Source organism: Lipotes vexillifer, unplaced genomic scaffold (assembly GCF_000442215.2).
Source record: "Lipotes vexillifer unplaced genomic scaffold, Lipotes_vexillifer_v1.1 scaffold175, whole genome shotgun sequence".
Lineage (NCBI taxonomy): Eukaryota > Metazoa > Chordata > Mammalia > Artiodactyla > Lipotidae > Lipotes > Lipotes vexillifer.
Window position 1 is genome coordinate 774,048 of NW_006771329.1, and position 25,222 is coordinate 799,269.

Consider the following 25,222-nt stretch of genomic DNA (forward strand, 5'->3'; position numbering starts at 1 on the left):
TCCTATAAGACTGACAAAGAAGTCAAGAAGAAAAGAGAAATTCACTCTACTGTTGCTGCAGGGCATTATGCAAGTCTCTTATGCTCTATGAGCCTCAGTTTCATCACATTTTAAAGGCTACCGATATTACTCTCACAGTATTTTTTGATGATAAATAACATTAAATAAGATAGGACTGTGAAAATGGACTCAAAAATGCTTTGCAGCATGAATTATGGCTTTCATGATTTTGACTTTCATGGTCATGGCAGAGTCACAAAAACAAAAAAAACCTTCTTTTTGTCATTTACTTGTCATTTACAACTCGCACTGTACTATTTATTAAAAAATGAACATATTAAAATAATAAAATTAGAAACGATTTAGGCAGATTTTTTAAAAAAAATTTTATTATTGGAAAATTTTAGTTACACAAAGGTAGAAAGAATGGTTTAATGCATCTCCATGTACCCAGTTTAAAACTGTTATCAATTCATTAGATAGACATTTAGTTAATGATTTTGAAGGAAGGGATTTTGTAAATTTCTTAGACTTAATTTGTCCCATCCTCTTTTTCTTTAGAAGTTTATGATCAGTATGAACAATAATATCAGAAAATCATATTTCCTATAGTAGTTCTCATTACATTAATCACATCTGAGGAAAAAAAAGGCAAAAGTCTTAGGAACACTTTTCATGCTGGGTTATTTGATAAAAGGATTATAAAATAAACATCTTGATTTTATAAAGAACAGAACCTCAAACTATCTGCTACTCATGCTTGTGATTAATAGTTCGTCTAGCTTCAGAGTTTTAAAAAGCATTTTGGCATGGGAGGTGACAGAAACCCATACCAGGACTGACTTGTAGGGTCATCAGCTCTCTGCTTTGACTATGATATAGTTGGAATGGGGCTAAAATCTCCATGTTTCTTGGTGTTTCTATTTTATTTATCTTTCACCCTTGTTCTGTGGGTTCTTTATCTTGAAGGACACAGATAACAGGCCACGGAGTCTAATATGTTTGCTTGAACAGCCTTTTGGCAGTTTTCAACTTAGTTTTCTGGGAAGACCAGAAAAAAGCCCACCAGTGATCTGGATTGAGGTGGGCATCCTAGCTACGAGACTGTGAATGTTTGGGTGGGTTTCTTCCCTTTGGGGTTTCTGTTTCAGTAAAATGAGGCTTTTTGGTATAGTGATATAGTGGAGAAAGTGCAGCCTTTAGAGTAGAAGAGACCAGTAAAGAAGACCAGTGTTTGAATTTCCTCTCCATGTTTTTTATATTTCTCACCTGTAAAATGGGTTGTTTCAAGAAAAAAATTATTTTAAAGCACCGAGTGCAGTGGCTGGCACATAGCCAAGTGCTCAGTATATTGTGGCTACTCTTATGATCAAAATGAGGAAGCTGCAAGCAGAAAAATAGGCAAGGGAAATGGATAGGTAATTCACTCACTTAGAAATATACCTGGCCAGGAAGCGTGTACTCAACCTCACTTGTACCACTGTTTTTGCTCATCAAATTGACAAACAAAAATATACATAATATCCATTGGTGAAAGTTTAAGCAAATAGGCATTCTCCTATACTGTTCATAAAGCCTCTTCTGAGGTAGTTTTGGTAATATCTATCAAATTTTAAATGCATTGCTCTTTTTTAAAATTAATTTTATTTATTTTTGGCTGTGTTGGGTCTTCGTTGCTGAGCAGGCTTTCTCTAGTTGCGGCGAGCGCAGGCTACTCTTCGTTGCTGTGCGCAGGCTTCTCACTAAGGCGGCCTCTCCTGCTGCGGAGCACGGGCTCCAGGCGCGCGGGCCTCAGTAATTGTGGCACGTGGGCTTGGTAGTTGTGGCTCGTGGGCTCCAGAGCGCAGGCTCAGTAGTTGTGGCACATGGGCCCAGTTGCTCCGCGGCATGTGGGATACTCCCGGACCAGGGCCCGAACCCGCGTCCCCTGCACTGGTAGGCAGATTCTCAACCACTGAGCCACCAGGGAAGTCCCTGGATTGCTCTTTAATTCAGCAATTTTGTTTCTAGGAATCTGTTATATATAAATATACACATGAGTATACAAACATTTATTGAACTATTGTTTTTAATAGACAGAACTGGAACAATATATTATAGAACATTATAGTATGATCCTATTTATGTTAAGAAAGATAACTGAGTGTGTGTATTTTATAAATGTATAAAAAGAGGTCTGGGAGGATATACTTCATAAGATTACTTTTAGGGAACGGAGTAAGATTAAGGGATAAAGAGAAAATTTTACTTTATATTCTTTACTCTTCCCATTTAGGCAGATTTTTAAAGCTCATTATTAAAACTTGATTTTCTGCATTTCTTAAAAGTGTAGTCTTTTTCAAGTCATTTGAACCAAGGTTGCTGCTACAGGATGTCCTCAGGGAAATTCCTACCAAAATGTTAGAAAAAGAAGAAGAAATTTATTCATTTAATCTGGTGGTGTTATTTAATGACATATTTCTACTGACTGTTGCTAGGAATTAGAATTGGCCTGGAAATTTAGTTTGAAATATAATAGCTTTTTTTATTAAGCAAAAAGTTTTTATTTTAATGATTGTAATGAAAGTATGCTTTAAAGAATTGAAAAAGCCATCCAGCTCTTGCCTAGGGTCAGCAGGCAACACCACAAGCCCATACGCTTTACAGGAATGTAACAAAACACTTACACTTTACACTTTTTATCCCAATATTTTTGGTCAGTTATTACAAATCTCTAGCCTGAAAAGAAGCCAAAATAACAATAAAGTGTCCCCTACTTTGTTTTAACTTGATTTTTTTTTACAGTTTGCTTACTGTGCCCATTATGAAAATGCATCTTTTCCTCTTCTGGATCTTGTTTTGCTTTGCTGTAACCACACCGCCTAGAACAGAGTAAGCTACGATTAGCCACATCTCCAAGTGGTGAATCACATCAAGCCCAGAAGCACGCAACACAGTTGAAATCATTGCAACCTTAAGTGATTTTCACACCAGCAGTATGAAATAACACCAATACTCTTTTGTATGAATCGTATTTCCCCAGCTAGTATCCCTCACTCTTGCCCAGATTTCTTTGAGAGGTCTGAAGCTCTCCAAACCTATTTTTAAACATGAGTTCACCATATACCATACACCAGACATTTCTCTGTTCCCTTTTTCTTTTACTGTTTTTTTGCCACCTCAGAGGCCCCTGCCTTTTCTCAGGATGAACTGTCCCAAATACATCTCTGATTCAAAAGTCTACTCCTTTCAGCGCCTTACTCCATTATTCTGTTTTATTTATTTCTCTTGTTTTGGAGTCTTTAGTGTCTCCACTGGTCTCCTGTCAATCTATCCATTTCCATCAATTTAATGAATACCTCTATCCCTCTGGTTTTATTCTTTTGAGAGTTATACTGTTATTCCCTGTGGATTTATTTTCTAGGAATATTCCACTGGCATTCAAACTCAATAGATCTGAAAAAGAAAAGAGTATCTTTTTCTTGACTTTCAATCTTGATCTGCTGCCTTCTTTTCCTCTTAATAACATTTTCATGGCTTTGGTACCTTAAGATCAAAGCCCTCTTCTCGTGTACCTCACAACAAATTAGTTGCCAAATCCCAAGCATTATATAACATGAAAGTCTTATGATCCACCTCTTCCATTTCACTAGCTCTACCTCTTCTTCAATTAAGGTCTTGCTGTTTTTCATTTGGGTTACTATCAGTGCCTCTGAACTGATGCCCCTGCATTCTATAACTGCTTTCCTAAACTATACTAGACATGGCTGTAGCCAAATTGCCATAAGTAAGGTACTTTTCTATTGTGTTAGCTCTCTTCTGCAAAGTCTTCAATAAAATAATAAGGTAAAGATTCCTAAATGTAGCCCCAATGCACATTTCCCACATCATCTCTGAGATATTTCTCCGTGCTTCCGTATGTTCCTATATACTGGTTCCTGCACTTAGGATGCTCTTCTTAACAATTTCCAATTATCAAAGTCCAGTTCAATTGTTACCTTCTTCACGTTTTTTTTTTTTTTCCCTAATACCCTGGCTTAATGCAATCTTGCCCCCTCTGAACTCAGTAGCTTTCTGTATCCCTCTCATGGTATGACTGCCATTCTACAATGCAACATAGTCATTTGAGAATGTTTTATGGCTCTCTTGCTATTGTTGTTAGTTTCTTAAATGGCAGCAACTCCCATTCATCTATAAATTTCTGAAGTGACCTGGCACCTGGCTCAGAGTTGGCCCCCAAAATATTCGTCACATTGATGAATGAATAAATGAATGAGTGGATGATATTCTGGTTGAGTCTACATAAGGACAAGTGTTTGGAGAGAGAATACGCTGATGAATACTAAGGTACGTGAATAACCATATAACATTAAAACAGCTGACCAAAATAAAAATATTTAAATTACTTTTAGTGAAACTCTAAGGAAGTGAATTTATTATTCACAAGCTCTTATAACAAAATTGAGTTTATTAAAAACAAAATTTCATTTACTTCTGCATAAAGAAAATACAGCCAAAATGTCAGATTGACAAAATATTTTCATTACAAAGTTGACTGAAAACTGCTATATGATGTAAATGAAGTGGCCAGTTGACATGCACTGAGGACTGTTCCTTGGTTTCATATTCTAAAATGTTTCTTAAATATGTGCATATTTTGATATAAAAATGAAACCTATTTCATTCTCTATCTTTCTTAGTGTATAATTACATATACAACATAGATAACAAAACCTGTTCTTGTGCCATTTTTGAAAAAAATGCAATTATCTTAATTTTATTGTGTTAAAGAACTGGCAATTTATTAGTAAAGTACATCTAGGAAAATTTAAGGAAACTTGAAGTAATATACTTAATACATATAGTGTTCTTGGGTGAGGAAAATTACACAATGAGGAACTGGTGGCTTTTCAAATTTTATTCATAACATGTAGATGCATTTGTCACTTAAGAGCCCTTAAGACATCTTGAATCACCTCACCACAGTGAAATGGAGAGAAAAAAACGAGCACATGATATCATCCTGAAATAATAGTTGGTCTATTCAAGCTGACATTTAAGATATTTTATAACATTGTTCATATTTTTTAGATATTACATTATTCTTTCAATCTTTAATGTATGTGTCTCTAGAGAGAAGTTATTGATACTGTTTATTTATTTTTACCAATGTTCTAAATACAATTGTGTGAAATCATCCTGAGATTTATGTTATTTAAATAATACTGACAAAAAACTTTGTTAGAGAAATTCTAAAGATACCTCAAAAGTATACAAGTTCTTGCAGTTTACATTAGAAAACAAACATCCATTCCAACTTTAACTCTCCTACCTTCAAAAAAAAAATCAAGCTTTGAAACTTATATTCTCAAATAGTCTTTATCATTAAATAAGCTTCATGGATATTTAAATTGCATGCAAATGCTTCATATGAAAATGGAAATAAAACTTTGGATCTCATCTAAAAAATGATTTGGGAATACCATGGTGAGGAGTTGTTAACATTTTAATACCTAAGGTGAGAGTCAGGAGGGCAATAAGAAGGAGTTATTTTTGACTACAGGTATCTCAAGCCTTCTATAACATAATATGGCTGCATGTCACATTAACATAAAAAATTAAGTTCTGGAACACCCCAAAGCAACATTAAAACAAGCCTCAACAAGATACAGCAAGTAGAAGTGCAGCTGGCAGAGACTGGCACTCAAGCAGTGGTTCAGCCTTTCTAACAAAGCATTGCAGGGAGCCTGTTCATTCAGTATCATCTTCTGTACCTTGTCCAGATGCATCATTTTAACTCAGAATACACTAGAGTCAATAAATATGCCATTCTGTACATCAATTACAACTCCTATCTTCTAGAACCGATTTTTTTTCAAATGGAAAAGAAACAGTTTCTTCATTTTGCTTCAGTCACAATTTTAATGGACTTTGATATCATTTTACTAAAAACTGTAGTGCAAGTAGAGGAATCATCTTCTAGCCATTTATACATATTTTCTTCTAGAAAAAAATGTTATTTTATTTTTTAGTAGTAGAGGTGGGCATGAGAAATCATATTAAATGTAAGCATAATTCATCTTCATAAATGAATGTTTATTAAAAGGTACAAGAGTGATGCTTCCTATATAAGTGACTCCATGGGTAATTTAGAAATCAATCTATTTTCCCCCATTTCTATCCTAAGGATTTGAATAACACAGTCTTGATAATATTAATGCAGATCTTAAAAACTTGGCCCAAGCCACAACATCTAAATTTGAATATTTGAAATTTCTGTAAGACATGAAATAGTAAACAATAATCTTTATGAATGGATGGATGTGCCAATGAGTAATGTAGTTCTTGGATGTAAATTAAAGATTTGATAATAAATTAGTGGTGGTATAATAAATTAGTGGTATGAATGTCAAGCCCTCCAGAGTACCAAGTGAAGCACAGAATCAGAACTTTACTAAATGACACCATTATGGACAATGAGAAAAGGAGAGTGAATGAAAGAGCAAAAGGAGATTGTAGATCCTTACTCCACAATAACCTCCACAAAATCTGATTTTTCCATTGCTTTAGCCTATGGAAATAAACACTGTATAAACACTTCTTTCCCCTTAATTCTAAATAAGGTGGGGAGGGGGGAATGGTGAAAGAAGGAATGGTTTTGCATTTTGATATCTTTGAAAGAGTGAGCATATGCAGTGCCTGGCTCAGAAATGGACATGCCTATAACTGTTCCTCTATTATCCAGATGGATTAAGAGATGCTTTACCATACTTTAAAGCAAAAAATATTCAAAAGGCAATGCTGGAGCAAACATTAGAGTCAATATGTGTTGCTTATGGAAAAGAAAAGTTCCTTGTATTGTAGCCTCTTTTAAAAACACATTTCTCCATATATGCACACTCTCTTGTTCTGACATAACGACCTCAACCACTGCATAATTTTGTGTTTAAGAATTTTATGCTGGAATTTTGAAAAAAATAAGTTACAGTTTTTTTGGGAAATAGTTTGACCTTTTCACTTCAAGAGTCTCTACAACTGTAAAGTAGTTTGAATAAAACCTCAGTTAACTCAGCCCCCATAAAATAAAGAAGCATATGAAGATTAGCTTATTAAAATATCTAATAAATACTGAAAATAGATTGTTTTATTTTACAGGACCACATTCTTCAATAAGAATGTGAGTGCAAATGCAGAAAAATGGGACGTTGTATATATAGGCTGTTTTGCTAGCATTTGTATACTAGGGTACTGGATTTTGAGTTCCTTACAGAGAGATGTAAGTTACACAAAAAATGCAACTGATTTATTATTATTTACTGAAAATTCTCAGACATACTTCTCAAAGAAAATGTACATGTTTTTGAAAACATGTCTTCCTTGGATAGGGGAATGGAGTGATGATTATACCACACAAAATGAGGGCACAGCTTGCTGTGTTCCCATCTCACATTCTTCCAAGGATACTAACCACCCTATGATTAATGGCAATGTGAGAAGCTAGCTTATTTCTTATTTTATGCCTTATATATCATTTTAAATTTCTGTATTATAAAAGACAAAGAAAAAAAAACCTTAGAAATAATACTTCCAAAATAATGTAGTACATATGAATTTGTAAAGTTTTCCATTAATAACCCCTTCAAATCCTTTTAGAATTAGCAATAAGAGAAAGACATGAATAATTTGAAATAGTTCAGAAAACTCAAAGATGAATTATAGACTCTTCATTATTGAGTTAAAATTTAATTACCTTAGAATTTTGATATAAAAACACATTTCATAAAGTATGACATGTAAGTATTGTGTCTCCCTGTTTTCAACAAATTTTGTTCTAATGTGAGAATAGGTAATTTCCTACTAATTTTTAAAATAGTTCATGGATGTAACCATTGGATTTCTCAATTAGAGTAGTCCCACTTAATATATCCTATGGTCTGAGGTTCCACAGGTATTACAAAAAAGGATTTGGGAGCAGTTCATAGCAAGCCCTCAGTTGGAATTTAATATATTATCTCTCTATATTGTGGGCAAGCCTCATATCTGCCTGCCAACAGCACTTTAAATGGTGGTCTAGAATTATAAGGATGATTTTATTCTCTATGTCTTTTTCCTAACTCTATAAAATGGAATAGCACTTCCACATACCTCCCCGACAGAAATCTGTTGAAGCTGAGTGAAATAATCTGTTAAGTATGTAAAAATAAAACTTTGCTTACTTCAAATTTCAAGAAACTTTCAGTTAATGAATTAACTTTCAGTTAGTTTGTTGAAAAATTAAGGTAATAATTAATGTTTCAATGTAATCCACAATCATTTTGTTCAGAGAAATATGTTTTGTTTTTGTTTTATTCTCTGAATTATGAGAGAAGTTAGAGTTTATTCCTTGTGCTTCTGATTTTAAATAGTATTTAAAATAAATAATAATAATTTCTAAAAAAATGAGGTTGATTTTCTAAAAATCACAGAGTAGGTAAATGAACAAAATAAGAATTTAATATATCTATTTTCAGAATAGTGAACTCCACTTTACTTGCCACATGAATCCCTCAGAAGAAGTAGTAAGGGATGCAAAAACACTGGAAAGCTTGACAACTGATGAATGAAGGAATAATATAACATATGTTTGAATTTAAGAAATACAAGAAAAAGCTACTTTGGGACTATGGGAAATTTCAGAAGAACTTATAATAAACATCATGCTATAAATATATATTGGTTCCTGTAAGCATAAACAAAAATGAATATCAAGGGGTAAATAGTAATGTTATTTTAGAAATTGCACATATTAATATCTTATTTACATTGAAGACAATCAATTCAACACTGGATGCTCATAAAAATGGGTGGGGTGAGGGTGGGAGAAATGAAAAAATGACTAGAGTCTCAAGCCAGCTGTGATGGTATGAAGTCAAAGATCACAGATAAAAAAATATCCCTGCTAAAAATGTAGGCCGTCTTGGGGATAGGGTGCCTAAAATCTAGGCATCTGGGTTTCATTAAGACATATTACAGAAATATCTTCCATCACTGGGTAGATTTCCATCAAAGCAGGAAGAATATTTTTAAAATTAACATTATGCATATGTGTAAAGATTTCACAACAAAGTAGGCAACTAGAGTGATGAAAAATAATTTGAAATCAAAGATAACAACATGTAATTACCAATTTCATCTTATAAATAGCACACCAGACATTTGAAAAATAATGGAGTATGGTTTCCTGGCAGGAACTTTGAGAGTAAAACTCAGAACTCCATAGCCCTGCAGAAGATTTAATGTAGTTGAATTGCAGAACAAAGGATCTAGATCAATGGTTTTGAAATTATGTTTTTCAGACCCTGAGATTTCCATAAAGTATACTAAGGTACTTCTAAAAGCCAGTATATTTACAATGGGCAATTTTAATGTGTATGTGTTGCATTATATTAAGGTCAAAACCAATTATACATATTCATGAGTGGTCTTTCAAGAAATGAAAAACTATGATATTCCAAAATCTCAAAATGTCTATCTAACCTCTGCTCTGTAATTTTAAATATGTCTGTTCACAAATGATCATAGAATGTTCCTTGGAAATTATTTATGTGGTAATTGACAAATGCTGATATGATTATACATACAAAATTAGGTGACAAGATTTTAGGTCAAGATTTCTTAGTATTTTACTGATTGTAATAGGAAAATTCTCAGCCCTTAAGTTCCACTACCTAAGTTTTTTTTTTTTTCCTCCACAATGCTTTAATCTAAACAAATAGTATCTTTAACTGAAACCTCATAGTGACTAGAAATTGTAAAATGGAAGCTGAGAAAGCAGAGCAATAAAAACATATTTAGCTTCCATTCTTCCCAACTAATAATTTTGAACAACTTCCTTGGTGTCTAATTTATGTAAGCTCAATTTAAGTTTGTTTCTTTTGCTTTATTTTGTTTTGTTTTACTAAGAATGCATTAAAAAAATTCTGGCTTTTCCATAAATCTTTGAACACAAATTGTTAACATTTTATTGGGTACCTAAGCACATTTGTGGCTCAATAATTTGTTTTTTGTGTACACACACACACAAATACACATGCACACACACAAACACTCATTGAATAATTGCTGACATTATTTGAAGAAAGATGTTAGAAAAAAATTGTTTTCTTAGGTTTCCTGGTGTGTGATTTGTGAAGAAAACATTCCACCTTCCCTCTTTTCCTCTTTTCTTTTATTTCTTCACTTCATAAATTCCCTGAAGTCAACTACACAGTAGAAAGAGATACCATTTTTTTAAAAAAATCAAGGAATTTAGATCCAGCTAAAGTTAGTTTTCATCAATACTTTCTAAGTCACAGCTTTATAAATGTTCATACACCCATATCTTTGAGGTTTAGTTCAAGGTATGTCTGGATGTCATTTTTCTTTTCTTCCAAGATGCAAATTATGCTTATTCTGCTTCAGTGATTTATCTCTTATAATAACCAAATTTGAGAGTCAAGTAGAATGAACAATTCAGTGACCACTTTTAAGTTTTTCTATGGAGCAGTAAAAAAATTAAGTCACAGTTTCATGCCACTTATATTATACTTCAGCCTTTGCCAGGTTTCAGGGCTGTTTTGTTTTTGTTTTTAGTCTGTCACTGAAACCCTAGGCTCATGTAAGAATTTCCTAAGTTAAATAATTCGGAACAAATCTCTACTTTCATATTAACTTAAAAAATTTTTTCAAACATAAAATTTTCAAAAGGTTGAGTAAAAGATCAACAAATCTTATTAATCTGTGTTTGTTTATGCTGTCTTGTTCTCAGAAGACCATTGGTATCAATTCCACCACTTCTCACATCTATGCATGCATGCACTCTCATTCACACCACATATTTTTGAATCAACAAAAATTAATTTACACCTAGAGAACAAAAGTAACAATTTTAAATGACCCAAGGCAGCCCTATAATTCTCTAAAATGCATTTAATCTCTTTTCTTGGTAAATTTCAACTACAAATAACAGCTCAATATAGTAGTGGAGGGATTTAGACTCCTTAATCTAGACAGAAATTATCTGGAATATTTCATTTTTTTACAAGGTAGCTCACTACTGTGTAGGAGAGTTCCTCTAAATCTGTGAAGAGTGTTCTTTGGTCTTATGTTCTAGCCTATAGTTTCATAGCTATAACCCAGATATATTTAGGATTTGCATTTGTAAATAATTAAGTCTATCCCATTTGGACACTGATCCCAAAAATGTGCATATTTTTTACTTAATTGGTATCAACTAAGGAATATCACTTCTAATATCTGAAGTAACTCAAGCTTAAAACTATTAAGTAACCCATTTAAAATTAACTGTGGTTCTGTTCTCCAATGCCACATATATCCACAATGATTATGAAAATAGAAGATCCTACTTAGGTTATGGTCATTCCATGGGTCTGGGAGACAGAAAAGGTGACTTCACTTTGACAGAAGTGGCATTCTACTTCCACGTATGATGTGGTTTCACTCTTGATGGAACAACAAAAACAGTGACATGTTAAATGTAAAACAGATGTTATGATCTTACAACTTCCTGCTTTAAATCAGGACCAAAGTAAAAGCCTTGGAAGAGAAGTATGAATGTATGACTTAGGGGTGATATGCTATATGCATATTTTATTTGAAAGTATCCATTGTGAAATCACTTAAGATTCTTTTTTGGGACTCAGTTTCAGTCTACTCTTCTGTTAAAGTGTAACTTGAATACTAACTATTAAAATGTACACAAATGAAAAAAAAAAGGAATGCTGACGATAATACATATAGGTGGGACAGCACATAGGAGTGAAAGCAGGAGGGGAACACTAACCATATTAGGCTTGGATGGGCAACAGCGCACAGGGAAGAAGCCCTTCCACAGCCACAATCGCAGCAACTGTAAAGCAAACAAGAGAGCCCAAGATAAGGAAGAGATCCCACTCCCTTGATATATCTATAAAGACACTACGAATTTAGACAGGTGTCTGCTTTGCTTTTCAAAAGCAAAAATTCCTAAATGCATACAATTAATTTTCCCACAATGCTTTTCAAATTAAGAAGTATTTTATGGGTTTAAGAAATACAGAGCTGTATTAAATAGCTATTTTTATTTTACTTAAAAAGCTTATTTGGTAGGAAATATAATGAGCCAATGTATTTGATTATCCAATTAAAACAGACATACAAATAAAAATGTAAGCATTTGAATATTTCCTCAGAAATTCCTGCAAAAATTTTACTCAGAAGATGTTCTAAATAGCCCTGTAAATAAATGTTTTGCATAGAGCTTAAAAATTTAGGATGGAGAATAATGCCTTGCTCATTTGACCCACTGATTTCTTATAGCAGTGGCATCATTTATCAGACTATTGAAAATGTTATGCTTACATGACTTCTCCAATCATTTGTGGAAAGCTGCCAATTTAACTTTAAATTTTCCGATTTAAAAAATGCATCTCCATAATATATTTGCAGAGCTATTGTTATATTTATAAAAAAGCAACCTATATATAATACATGCACTTTTCTGGATACTGCAAGATTCAATATTCTTTTAAATTTTCCACATATTCATAGTAAAAAATCCAGAAAATACCAAGTAAATTAGTATAATATACTTTATTGCTAGAAACCAAGTAAACTAATGACAGAATATAACATAGAAATTATTTAGTGCTTCAATGCATTCACTTTCCAGTATAGTTTATAAATTGCACTTAGAGTGATTTCAAGAGAACTGTGGGACGAGCTCAGTAACGGTACCACACACCAGCAGGCCAAGACTTTTATCTAAACTCGTCTATTTTGAACTTTAATTACTTAAAAATGTACCTAGTCTATTTTATATCAAATAAGGAGAAGAAAATACAATATAAACATCCAATATATTTGGGAATGCTAACAAAGGTAGACAAGTATTTCCAAATTAAATTCCAATGGATCTTTTTCAAGGAAAAATAGGCAATGTTCCATATATTTTCTTTGGAGTATTGACAATGCTTTAATTTTCCCACTACTAAGTATCTGAGAATTTGGCTGTTACTAAAATGGAAACTGTGACATTTATTTCCAGATAGACTATTTGTATTTTAAAGACTATGCCAAATAATTATTTTCACTGTAGAGATATCGAAAGTCAAAGTTACAGTATATCAAATTGTTAAAATACTTATAAGAGTAGATAAAGCATCTGTAAAAACCTTTGGCAAATCTTGATATATTTCCTTATAATTACATTTATTTCATTAATGTCTTAGATATGTTAACTTTTCTACTGCTTCTGTTTGTATCAACACTCAGATTTGGGGTTGGTAAACTATGGTCTATTGGCCAAATCTAGCATACCACTTATATTTGTAAGTACAGTGTTATTGGAACATGGCCACACTCGTTATTTATTGTTTATGGAGCCTTTTGTGCTGTTGCGGCAGACTTAGGTAGTTGTAACAGAGAATGTGTAGCCTGAAAAACCTAAAACATTTACTCTCTGGCACTTTAAAGAAAGTTTGCCTTCCTCTTTTTTTAGACTATTAGTTTTGTGAGATGAGGATGATTCCTTGACCTTTTTTTCCATCACAGTTTAAACATAATTAATGACACATAAATAGTTTCACTGTAATTGGTATTACCTAATGGCACAATTATCTCAATTTACTGATAGCTATTAATATGGAAAGTTTGCATAGATGTGTTAATTTTGAATAGCACAGTTCCAACTCAATAAATAATAAATAAATCATAATAGATTGTTGACAAATGTATACAACAGTTTTTTAGCAGTTAAAAAAAGATGATGTCATCTCCTAATAAAGTACAAACAACCTTCTAGTTGAGTGTGCACAGCTTATAAACGCATGTAGAATTGTGCTTAGGAAAGCAAGAACTGCACTGTGATTGGCCATTACCTATAAGGATTTGTTTAATGCTTGATCAGTGTTCTAAGACTCAAAAAATACACTAATGATTCCAAAAATAATAACATTTTATTCAGTCCTTTTTATTTGAAAAAATATAATAAGGCTTTTGTCTTACAAATTAGTACATATACACGCACATACACACACACACAATTCACTATAACACCAAATCTACAAATTTTAGTCCTGAAGAATTTAAATCACCTTACCTATCATTAGATTTCAAATTTATAGTTTTTAAAAAGTTTAGTCAAAAAATCTGAAATCTTGTAAAATCAAACACTCCTACTTTTTCTGAGTCATTGTTTTAGATTTGGTACTGATGCTTTCTTTGACTTGTTTTAAGATGGCATAAATAAATACCCTGGATAACTTAGTTAACTTCTTTGTGTTTCAGTTGACAGCCATAAAATAGGGATAATAGTGGATTCTATCTCATAGGTTTTATGAAAATAAAGTGAGAATATATATGTATTCACTTAGATCAGTGTCTGGCACTGATGTGCCTGGGAGAAAAGCGGTACCTATTATTCTTAGTAATACCATAATCAAAGTGATCGAATAGATTCTTATTATTTCAGAGAAATTTATTTTTTTCATGATCCATATAATATTACCATACTAAGTATTTCCATTTATAACATAACTAAATATCTAGTTACCTTCAGATCAATTCATATAAATTCAGATGGCCAATGTAAGTTAAAAAAATCATTTCCACAAAATACATTTTCTTGGGGTTTAGTGATCAGAGCATACTGTGCATTAATATGTCATTGAGAAAATTAAAACTGTAGCTCTTTTTCTGTGAATGTCTGAAGTGGAATAGTAATCCCCCAAATTACTCTTTTTAAATTAACTCCAAGGATGCTGTCACAATAACACTTAGACACCAGATGGTATAAAGAACATGTTCTTTCCTTAATCAATAAATACTCAAAGTACAGGTTGAAAATACTTACAAGCCTCAGAGATAATTTAGAAATAGAAACCAAAATGTGCTAGAAATAGCAGCCAGTCTAATTTACGTGAGCTATAGTTCAACAAAGTCCATCTGCATTCCCATAAGATTTTAGCACCTGGAAGCCTGTAAGTGACTGCATGCAGCTATAACAAGATCGTTATTATCAAAGTGTAAAATAGTTTAGCCCTTCTGGACTTAATATCAAAACTGTAGATCTTTGTTTTAACAGATATTTTGATTTGCCCTTCCAAAGTTTAAAATGTGATAACGGAATCTTTCCAGACCCAAAGAAGATTCAAATGAAATTACTTTAGCCAGGTCTTACACAGAATTGATCAATATATGTACCAAGTGTGTCAATGTAAGTAAGATAACCTCCCTTCTACCCAAGAAAGGTGATTATAACTCTAGGGAAGAAATTCTTAAAGATACTAGATCAGAGAAGTAAGACTACAGGCTGTGGATAAATGATGACTTAAATTCTTAAACAGAGATCATACAAGTGGATAAGAAAAACACTAAGATCCCAAAAGATAAATGAGAGAGGCAGAAAGAGTAATTCCAAAAAAGAAGTATTTTAATTAAATAGAAAGTATTTTCAGTTTACTGGTTAAAAAAAAAGAAGAAAATGAAAAGATTGCATAATTTACCCATTTTAAATAAAACAATGACAACAACAAAATTGGTGGTACTTAGTGCTGGAGAAAAGACTGTAGTTTGTGCCCTCAAAGGTCACAGTGAAAAGTACCACCAGTACTTTAGAAAACAATCCTCCAAAACTTATTAAGAGTGATAAAAGTGTCCTTACCATTTGACACCATTGGGTAGCAAAACAGTTAAGATCATGGAGTTTGTAGTCAAATTAAGAGCAGTCCTGGATGTATCTACGACTAAATGCATAGCTTTTGGTAAACTTGTTATTGATGTAAATGAGATAAATAGTAGAAACTATATTACATAGGGTTGCTTTGAAGAATGAGTTTGATTATAAATGTAAAGCTTTCTGCACTGTCCTGGGCTCACAGTCTGCACTTAAAAAGTTTTTTTTAACTGGTATTATTATAATAACATGGACTTATGGCAAAAAGTAAGGTGTAGATAATATGCACGTGGCTGGCTACAGATTTTAAAGGAACCAATGACCAACAAATATTTTGCAGTTAATAAAATCTATTTGTGGAGTCTATGATGCAATGAAATTAATATGGTATAATATTAAATTTTTTAAACTTTAGGTAAAAATTAGTGTGCAGAGAAACAAAATGACGGCAAAAAGTATATAAAATCTTTAAGAGCTACTGTGTTGGAGTGTTTCATGAATTTGCATTTTTATGAGACAATTTTAGTTTCCCTGATTTCAAAATTTTTTGTGGTTATTTCCTTTGTAATTTTAAGAAAAACAAAGAATTCAAATAATTCCAATTATGTTGCTGATCACAATATACTGTCATTTACACTGTATCAGTTTTAAAATGCTAAAAATAATTTAAACATGTAACAAATATTTACAACAAAAGAAGCTTAGGTTATTGTTCAGTGGTAATTAGCATTGACAGTGTTGTTTTATACATTTGTTAAAATATCTCATAATGCGATACCTTTTCCATCTGTGTCTTTATTCTTACTCTTCTTAGATTTATTACTGATTTCCTGATGAAGCTAGGCTAAAACTGAAAATATCTTTTGCAAAAACTAGGAAGGAGATAAAAAACATAATGATAACACATATGGTTCCCAAATTCTACACCTCAGTCCCCATACTTCTGACAAAAAGGCACAAAATTATTCCACCCTCCAAGAGGAGGTAATGTAAAATGGCTGGAAAGAGGTTTGTTTTCATTTTTGTTTTTGTTTTAGTGTGTTTTGAGTAACTCTGAGGGGAATCCCCATCTACAAGACATGCATAAATTTATATGTGCAATCCAATCACTATTCCCAAGTCGTACTCTAGGCAAATTGGAATAGGATACAGTTATACACAGTAATTTTAAAATCTTTTCCAGTTGTCTGCTTCCTTCCTATAAAGAGCTTCTTACCCCTCACCAATGATTATAGCTGTCTCCCTATTACCCTCTAGGACCACTTATCAAAAACTGTCCTATCTGAGCACTAGTCCCTGGTAGGTGAGTTTTGAAATATCAATGGATCTTAGTCTTACCTAATCAAGTTCCAATCCTGGCATACTCATATCTTGCTGTGAAATAATAAGAAATATATATATTGGTCTCTGCTCCCAGCTCCTGACACAGAACTCCTAAAACCCTTGTTAAATAGGGGTACTATGAGAATCTTTTCTTCTAACTTACAGTTCCTGATGCGGAGCTCCTAAAATGCTTGTAATTTCCTAAGTTACAGAAGCACTAAGAGCATCTCTTGTTCTCATATTTGGTCTTTGACTCTGGATCCTGACACAAAGATCCAAAATCTCTTGCAATTTCCTGTGTGATAGGAGTGTCTTTTGTTCTAATTAGGTGACCCTTGGTGGGTTGGTTGCCAGAAAGTCCAAGTCATGATTAGAAACTTGGAATTTTCAGCCTTACCTCTCATTCTATAGAGAGGGGAGAAGGGCTGGAAATTGAGTTAATGATTCATTATGCCTACATGATGAAGCCTCCATAAAAATCCTTAAAATACATCCAAGTACTGTAAGGGTGGCACATCTCAACTCCACAGGATAGAAGCTCCTGTACTTGGGACCCATATAGACCTGGTCCTCCATCTGTCTGTTAATCTGTATCCTTTATCAAATCTTTTATTATGTAATCAACTGGTAGTTGTAAGTAGGTGTTTCCCAGAGTTCTGTGAGCTGTTTTAGCAAATAATCAAATCCAAGGAGGGGGATCATGGGAACCTTTGATCTGTAGCCAAGTCAGAGAGAAGCTGTGGGTAGCCTGGGGACCTACTAGTTGGGACTTGCATCTGAAGTAAGAGACAGTCTGGGACTGAGCCCTTAACCTGTAGGGTCTGTGCTAACTCTATTTAGTGTCAAACTGAATTATAGGACACTCACATGATTTCACAGGGGATTGCTTGGTGTGGGAAATATAACCCCAGACATCTAGTATCAGGAGTCTTGTGATTGTGGTAGCAGTGTGAAAGTAAAGGAGAAACACACAACAGGACTTTGTCTTTCCAACACACTTGCTTTCTCCTTCTGTTACCTGTTTCAAGCCTTAATAGTCCTATTGTAATATTCATCCTAAAAGTAAGAATCCTGGGACTCGGAGACAGGGAACCGCTTTCGCAAGGTGGCACTCATAACAAGTTGTGGAGGTAAAATGTGGGCACCAGTTACTGCACTGTAGTGTACTGGAAGCACAATTTCTTCTTCCACGTCTTCCAGCTCCTTTCATTTCTACCTCTCCCCCATGCTCAGCTCCCCCTTCCCTCTGTTGAAAATTTAAATACATTTGCATGGGGAACCCTGTTATGAACACTTCTTTCTTCCTTCACTAATAGCTAGTTACCAACTTTAAAATGTCTGATAAATTTATTCACAATAAATTACATACAACAACTAAATTGCCTTTATCTGAGTCTAGCCCTTATTGTAGCAATAAGCATTTTGTTTTAAAGTATTAAAACGTGTGTGCTGTAAAAATACTCAATGATCCAAATTCTACTACCTTATTCAAATGCATGTATAAAATAGAGATTAGATCATATAACTGACTGAGGTAAACTAAATAAATCATATGTATTCACAGATTTCTAAAATAAAAACTAACCCCCAAATTCTACAAATCTAAGTGTTCTATGTGCAGTCATCCTTTTTTCTTAAGGACAAAGTCACAAAAATAAACAAGCAAATTCACTTCAACTTACTCTGAAGACAACTATTAAGACCTAGGAATATCAAACTACATGAAAGTGATACTGACCAGGACCCTGTGGGGCTCCTGGGCACAAAAGCCTTTCTGTGTCCCCCATTTCTTCATTATAAGAAATAGGCTTTATTCATCCTCCATGACCTTCCCTGAGTTCCAATGGGCAGGTTCAGATATTGATAGATGCTAATTAGGGAAGGGGAGGGGATGCAGGGACAAGTGAGGAACAGTCAAGAAACAGTAGTGCAGCCTTGGAGCAAAGTCCTGGTTCCCCGTCAAGGGATGTATATAACAATATCTTTGAGCTGTTTTGCAGATACTGAAGCCCCCGCCAGGTGGGAGAAGTTAACTGTATGCTGCCCACAAGCATGTAGCCCCCAGACCAGTTGGAACCTGAAGGATGATGATGCTAGCTCCCACAGCTCCCACTTACCTCACCACCAACCAATCAGAAGAATGTCCACCAGCTGATCACACCCTCTTGGAACCATTAATGTAAAACTCCTCACTACCCCCTCCAGGTCAGGACACACAGTTTTGAGGGCATTAGCCTGCTGTGGCCCCCTTTGCCTGGCAAAACAATAAAGCTATTCTTTTCTACTTTACCCAAAACTCTTTCTCTGAGTTTTAATTCGGTGTTTGGGTACAGAGGCCAGATTCGGCTTCAAAAGCAGAAAGAAAACTTGTGGCAAGTTATCTTAGACTACTCTTCAGTTGGTCTATTTCCCAAGCTATACTTTAATGATGATTCACTGTACTTCTTTTAATCATTCTAATGGGCCAGAGAGATCATTATAAAACAAGCTCTTTTTTCAAGAATGCCACAGGTAAAAGGACTGATGCAACTAGCAAACGTTATTGAACAAGTTAGATTCAGTTTACTTATGCCAGTATATATTTGGGAACGCAAAATTAATTTCACCAAATACTAACCACCTTTTATAAGCTTTTTTGCTACAGTAAACACAATCATTCTCATTATCTGCAAACATTTACTAAGAATTGATGTGCTATGCTTTAAGAATAAGAAATTATATATAAAAAATGCTTTCTACTCACATTATATAATGATTCTAAACCTGGCTACAGACTAGAGTCAACTGGGGAGTTTTGGAAAAAGAACAAAAAAATCCACAATGCCCAGGCCTCAGCCCAGAACAATAAAATTAGAACACCTTGCCTGTGGGAAACAAGCATTATTATTTTTCAAAAGCTGTTAGTTGATTTTGTCCATGTTGACAACCACTGATCCTATAGGTACTCAATAAACACTTGTATTGAATGATGTGCCTTATAATAGTCTTAGGGGAGTTTACTTAATGAATACAAAGGAAAAGATTTGTAGTTAGCATATTAATGGTCTGCATGTTAATAAAAACTTCTAAAGCGCCAGAAGGTGCTTTAAAACAATTTATTCTCTGGTAAGTACTTTAAATAATTCTCCTGCAATTTGTTTACAGTGTTAATTTACATTATCTACAAAGGAAGATTGGTTTGTTAAGTAACTGTAAATTTCATCCTATCCTCTATCTTTTTAAATCAGAATTTTTCTCCCATATAACATTTAACTTTACAGGTTTCTTTCAGTTGCAAGTTCTATGATTAATGACAGATTTTTGTACTTCTATATTTTAATACTAGCTACTTCGATTCTCTAGGAGTCATAATATCTCACATAAAATAACAAAACTATTCTTTATTCAGTGTCCTCATTTTGCCCTTCTGAGCTACTGGACCACAGACTTAAAGTTACGTGAAAGCAAAGCTCAGTTTTCTCGAGGCTTTTCTGCAGAAAGCCTTCAAGAAGTGAATATTTTGATGTAAAAGATTTTCCCTTTGAACTGTCCCTGGGCTAGAGTAAACCAGAACTATGTATACATATATTTAATTATATATATATATATATATATATATATATTTATTTATTTATTTATTATATTTATATATGAGAACTCATGTCATTAATGAGGCGGGCAGGAAGGAAGATGAGGCTGGGGAGGGGCTCAGGCAGAGTTTGTGGAAGGCCTTGTAGACTGGTCTAAAGAGTCGCAGGAACCTGGACACTCCATTTGCATTTATGTTTACATGCCTTACCCATCACACACACTCTCTTGTAAAATTTCTCTTCATCCTCCAGGTCCAGCTCAAATTTACAACTTCTGTAATAATACTTCTGTACTCCTTAAGGTAAAGATATCCATATCCTCCATTCTATTATTGCAACAATTTGTTAAAAATACAACACTAATTGTGTTATGTTGAAATTATCTAATTGTATGACTGTGTCACGATTAAACTACCCACCCATGCTATGAAAGCAAGAAGCATATCAAAGAATCAAATTTTATCAAAAAAGCAAGCTCTGTAGGTCACCAAGGTCAGAAAAATCTAGTGAGCCCATAACAAAACAGGTTACATGATCCATTAAGTACTTTTGCTAAAAGCTGCCCAGTGTGATATTTTGAATGGGAAAACCAAATTGTTTTACCTTTTTCATACATTTCACCATTTAATTTTTAAAATATTATTCAAATTTATGTAACTGAATGTCAGTACTATATTACTTTACACATGTGTACATATGTATATTCATACATAGATATTTATATATACATGTACCTATATATATATATAAATTCAAATATATATAAGTATACTTTAGATATGGCCAGTAAAACATGAATGCTTTTAAAAATTATTTGGTGTACGTACTCTTGCCAAGTATACATGATGTTTTAGATTAAACCTTCTGAAAATTCAACTTTCTCTTCAAGTAGCAAACAGAAAATAAAACTATGTAGGTATTATACAGGTAAGGCAGATTGCAAATTTTTCAAACTGATATCTAACTCAAAAACTGGCAAACAGGCAGGTAAAAGAATAAGCTTAAGAACCAGTAAAAATGCAAAAAAATATTTTGTCAACTTAATCTCAATCTCATTCCATACCCCACAACTTTTTCATTTTCCTTATCTCCCACTTTCTTTCTCTGGTACAGTAAAGACATATTGTTTTTTGAGTTATTTGATAAATCAAAGTCCTTCTCAAACAATTCCAATCCTCCAACTTCAAAATTATATTGTTTCTTTCATAAACCAGTAAGATTCAAGGTGATGCTGACTTGAACTAGTTAATTAGCTGATCACATAGTAAAAGGAATTCACTGTATATTCATGTCTGTAATCCTTACGATTTTTTTCTCCTCTTCAGTTTTTAAAAAAATTTTGAACATTAAGCTTATAAAAAGCCTTGCAGAAGATGGTGGTGGGGGAAGACGCAGAGTTAGCGTCTCCCCACAATTAGGACTCCTGCCTGCCGCTGGTGGGGGACTCTGACGCCCAAGGAGACGGGAGGAACCCCAAAGTGAACAGGTAGGATGTAGGAGGACTAAGCGGGTAGGCGAAGTGGAGACCAGACAGGATCGGTGCTTCTGAGGCCAGGGAGATCAGGCGAGTCAGGCAGGAGGGACCCTCCAGGAGGAGCCGGAGAGGAGGGGAGGGCGATTGCCCTGCCCACGTGGGTACCGGGAGCCTGCTGAGCTCCCAGGCTGATCCCCTGCCCTCCAAAGCCCCCTCCAGGTCTCCTGGGTCCTTGGGGGCATAGGAAGGAGGCCTGGTAGATCAGGAGAGGCAGGCGGGAGGGGCACTCCGGGAGGAGTGGGAGAGGAGAGGAGGGTGCTTGCCCCACCCACTTGAGCCCAGGAAGCCTGCAGGGCTCCCAGGTGAGGTCTCCTGCCCTCTGAGACGAGGGGTTGGGGGCACGCCTGGGCCCCTTCTGTTCCTTGAGCCTAAGCCCCACCCGCCACGGCCCCCAGAGTCCAGCCCTGTGGGTCCTGAGCATTGGCAATGCCCACCACCCAAACCTCGCCCTTGCTTAGGCCCTGCCGTCCACAGCAAGGCCTTTTCCCACTTTTTTTTTTCTTTTCCCTCATCCTCTTTTTTACTATTGTGGTACTGATGTACTTTCCGGTTGTTGATTCATCTATATATTTATTTCTATATTCTTCCTAACATATCTGTTAGTTTCCTAGTCTAATTTTTTATTGTTTGAATTTTATTGTATTTATTTTTTATACAGGAGGTTCTTATTAGTTATCTATTTTATATATATTAGTGTATATATGTCAATCCCAATCTCCCAATCATCCCACCATGAACACCCCCTTTGCCACTTTCCCCCCTTGGTGTCCATACGTTTGTTCTCTACATCTGTGTCTCTGTTTCTGCCCTGCAAACCGGTTCATCTGTACCATTTTTCTAGGTTCCACATATATGCATTAATATACAATATGTGTTTTTCTCTTTCTGACTTACTTCACTCTGTATGACAGTCTCTAGGTCCATCCACATCTCTACAAATGACCCAATTTTGTTCCTTTGTGTGGCTGAGTAATATTCCATTGTATATTGTACCACATCTTCTTTACCTATTCATCTGTCAATGAGCATGTAGGTTGCTTCCATGACTTGGCTATTATAAACAATGCTTCAAAGTATATTGGGGGGACATGTCTTTTTTTGAATTATGGTTTTCTCTGGGTATATCCCCAGTAGTGGGATTGCTGGGTCATATGGTAATTCTATTTTTAGTTTTTTAAGGAACCTCCATACTGTTCTCCATAGTGGCTGTATTAATTTAAATTCCCACCAAGAGTGCAAGAAGTTTCTCTTTTCTCCACACCCTCTCCAGCATCTATTGTTTGTAGATTTTTCTGATGATGCCCATTCTTACTGGTGTGAGGTGATACCTCATTGTAGTTTTGATTTGCATTTCTCTAATAATTAGTGATGTTGAACAACTTTTTATGTGCTTCTTGGCCATCTGTATGTCTTCTTTGGAGAAATGTTGATTTAGGTCTTCTGCCGATTTTTTTATTGGGTTGTTTGTTTTTTTTAATATTGAGCTGCCTGAGCTATTTATATATTTTGGTGATTAATCCTTTGACAATATGGTACTGGCACAAAAACAGAAACATAGATCAATGATACAGGATAGAATGCCCAGAGATAAATCCATGCACATATGGGCACCTAATTTATGACAAAGGAGGCAAGAACATACAATGGAGCCTCCTCAATAAGTGGTGCTGGGAAAACTGGACAGCTACAAGTAAAAGAATGAAATTAGAAAACTCCCTAATACCATACACAAAAATAAACTCCAAATGGATTGAAGACTTCAATATAAGATCAGACACTATAAAACTCTTAGAGGAAAATATAGGAAAAACCCTCTTTGACATAAACCACAGCAAGATTTTTTTTGACCCACCTCTTAGAGTAACGGAAATAAAAACAAAAATAAACAAATGGGACCTAATGAAACTTAAAAGCTTTTGCACAGCAAAGGAGACTATAAACAAGGCAAAAAGACAACCCTCAGAATGGGAGAAAATATTTGCAAATGAAACGACAGACAAAGGATTAATCTCCAAAATATACAAACAGCTCATGGAGCTCAATATCAAAAAACAAACAATCCAGTTAAAAAATGGGTGGAAGACCTAAATAGACATTTCACCAAGGAAGACATACAGATGGCCAAGAGGCACATGAAAAGATGCTCAACATCACTAATTATTAGAAAAATGCAAATCAAAACTAAAATGAGGTATCAGCTCATGCTGGTCAGAATGGCCATTATCAAAAAATCTACAAACAGTAAATGCTGGAGAGGGTGTGGTGAAAAGGGAACCCTCCTGCCCTGTTGGTGGGAATGTAAATTGATAAAACCACTCCGGAAAACAGAATGCAGGTTCCTTAAAAAACTAAAAATAGAACTATCATATGACCCAGCCATCCCATTACTGGGTATATACCCTGAGAAAACCAGAATTCAAAAAGAGACATGTACCATAATGTTCATTGCAGCACTATTTACAATAGTCAGGACATAGAACCCACCTAAATGTCCATCGACAGATGAATGGATAAAGAATATGTGGCACATATATACAATGGAATATTAGCCATAAAAGAAATGAAATTGAGTTATTTGTAGTGAGGTGGATGGACATGGATTTTGTCATACAGAGTGAAGTAAGTCAGAAAGAGCAAAACAAATACTGTATGCTAACGCACATATATGGAATCTAAAAAAGAAAAAATTGGTACTGATGATCCTAGTTGCAGGGCAGGAATAAAGTGGTAGACATAGGAAATGGACTTGAGGACATGGTGTGGGAGGGCGAAGCTGGGCCGAAGTGAGAGTAGCATCGACATATATGCACTACCAAATGTAAAATAGTTGGCTGGTGGGAAGCAGCAGCATAGCACAGGGAGATCAGCTCGGTGCTTTGCGGTGACCTGGGGTGGTGGGATAGAAAGGATGGGAGGGAGGCTCAAGAGGGAGGGGATATGGGGACACATGTATGCATATGGCTGATTCACTTTGCTGTGCACCAGAAACTAACACAGTATTGTGAAGCAATTATACTCCAATAAAGATCTATTAAAAAAAAAAAAAAGCCTTGTACTACTATTTACTGAAAGGTATGAAGTGAGAGTATGTATGAATATACAAATGGACAATGATCAGACGAAGTA

At 34.6% G+C, this 25,222-nt stretch overlaps 1 protein-coding gene across 4 annotated transcripts in view; it reads right to left on the bottom strand.

Annotated features, from left to right (window-relative positions):
- Positions 1 to 25,222, bottom strand: part of EPHA5 (EPH receptor A5) — a 341,956-nt gene that overhangs the window by 49,984 nt on the left and 266,750 nt on the right. For 2 of the 4 annotated variants that reach the window (XM_007446628.1, XM_007446629.1), the window contains exons 9-10: positions 11,801 to 11,866; positions 2,794 to 2,861 (exon numbers count right to left, since the gene is read on the bottom strand). In XM_007446628.1, the coding sequence (XP_007446690.1) occupies positions 2,794 to 2,861; positions 11,801 to 11,866 (134 nt within the window). The remainder of the gene's footprint in view (positions 1 to 2,793; positions 2,862 to 11,800; positions 11,867 to 25,222) is intronic. The other 2 variants (XM_007446631.1, XM_007446630.1) reach the window with 1 other exon arrangement.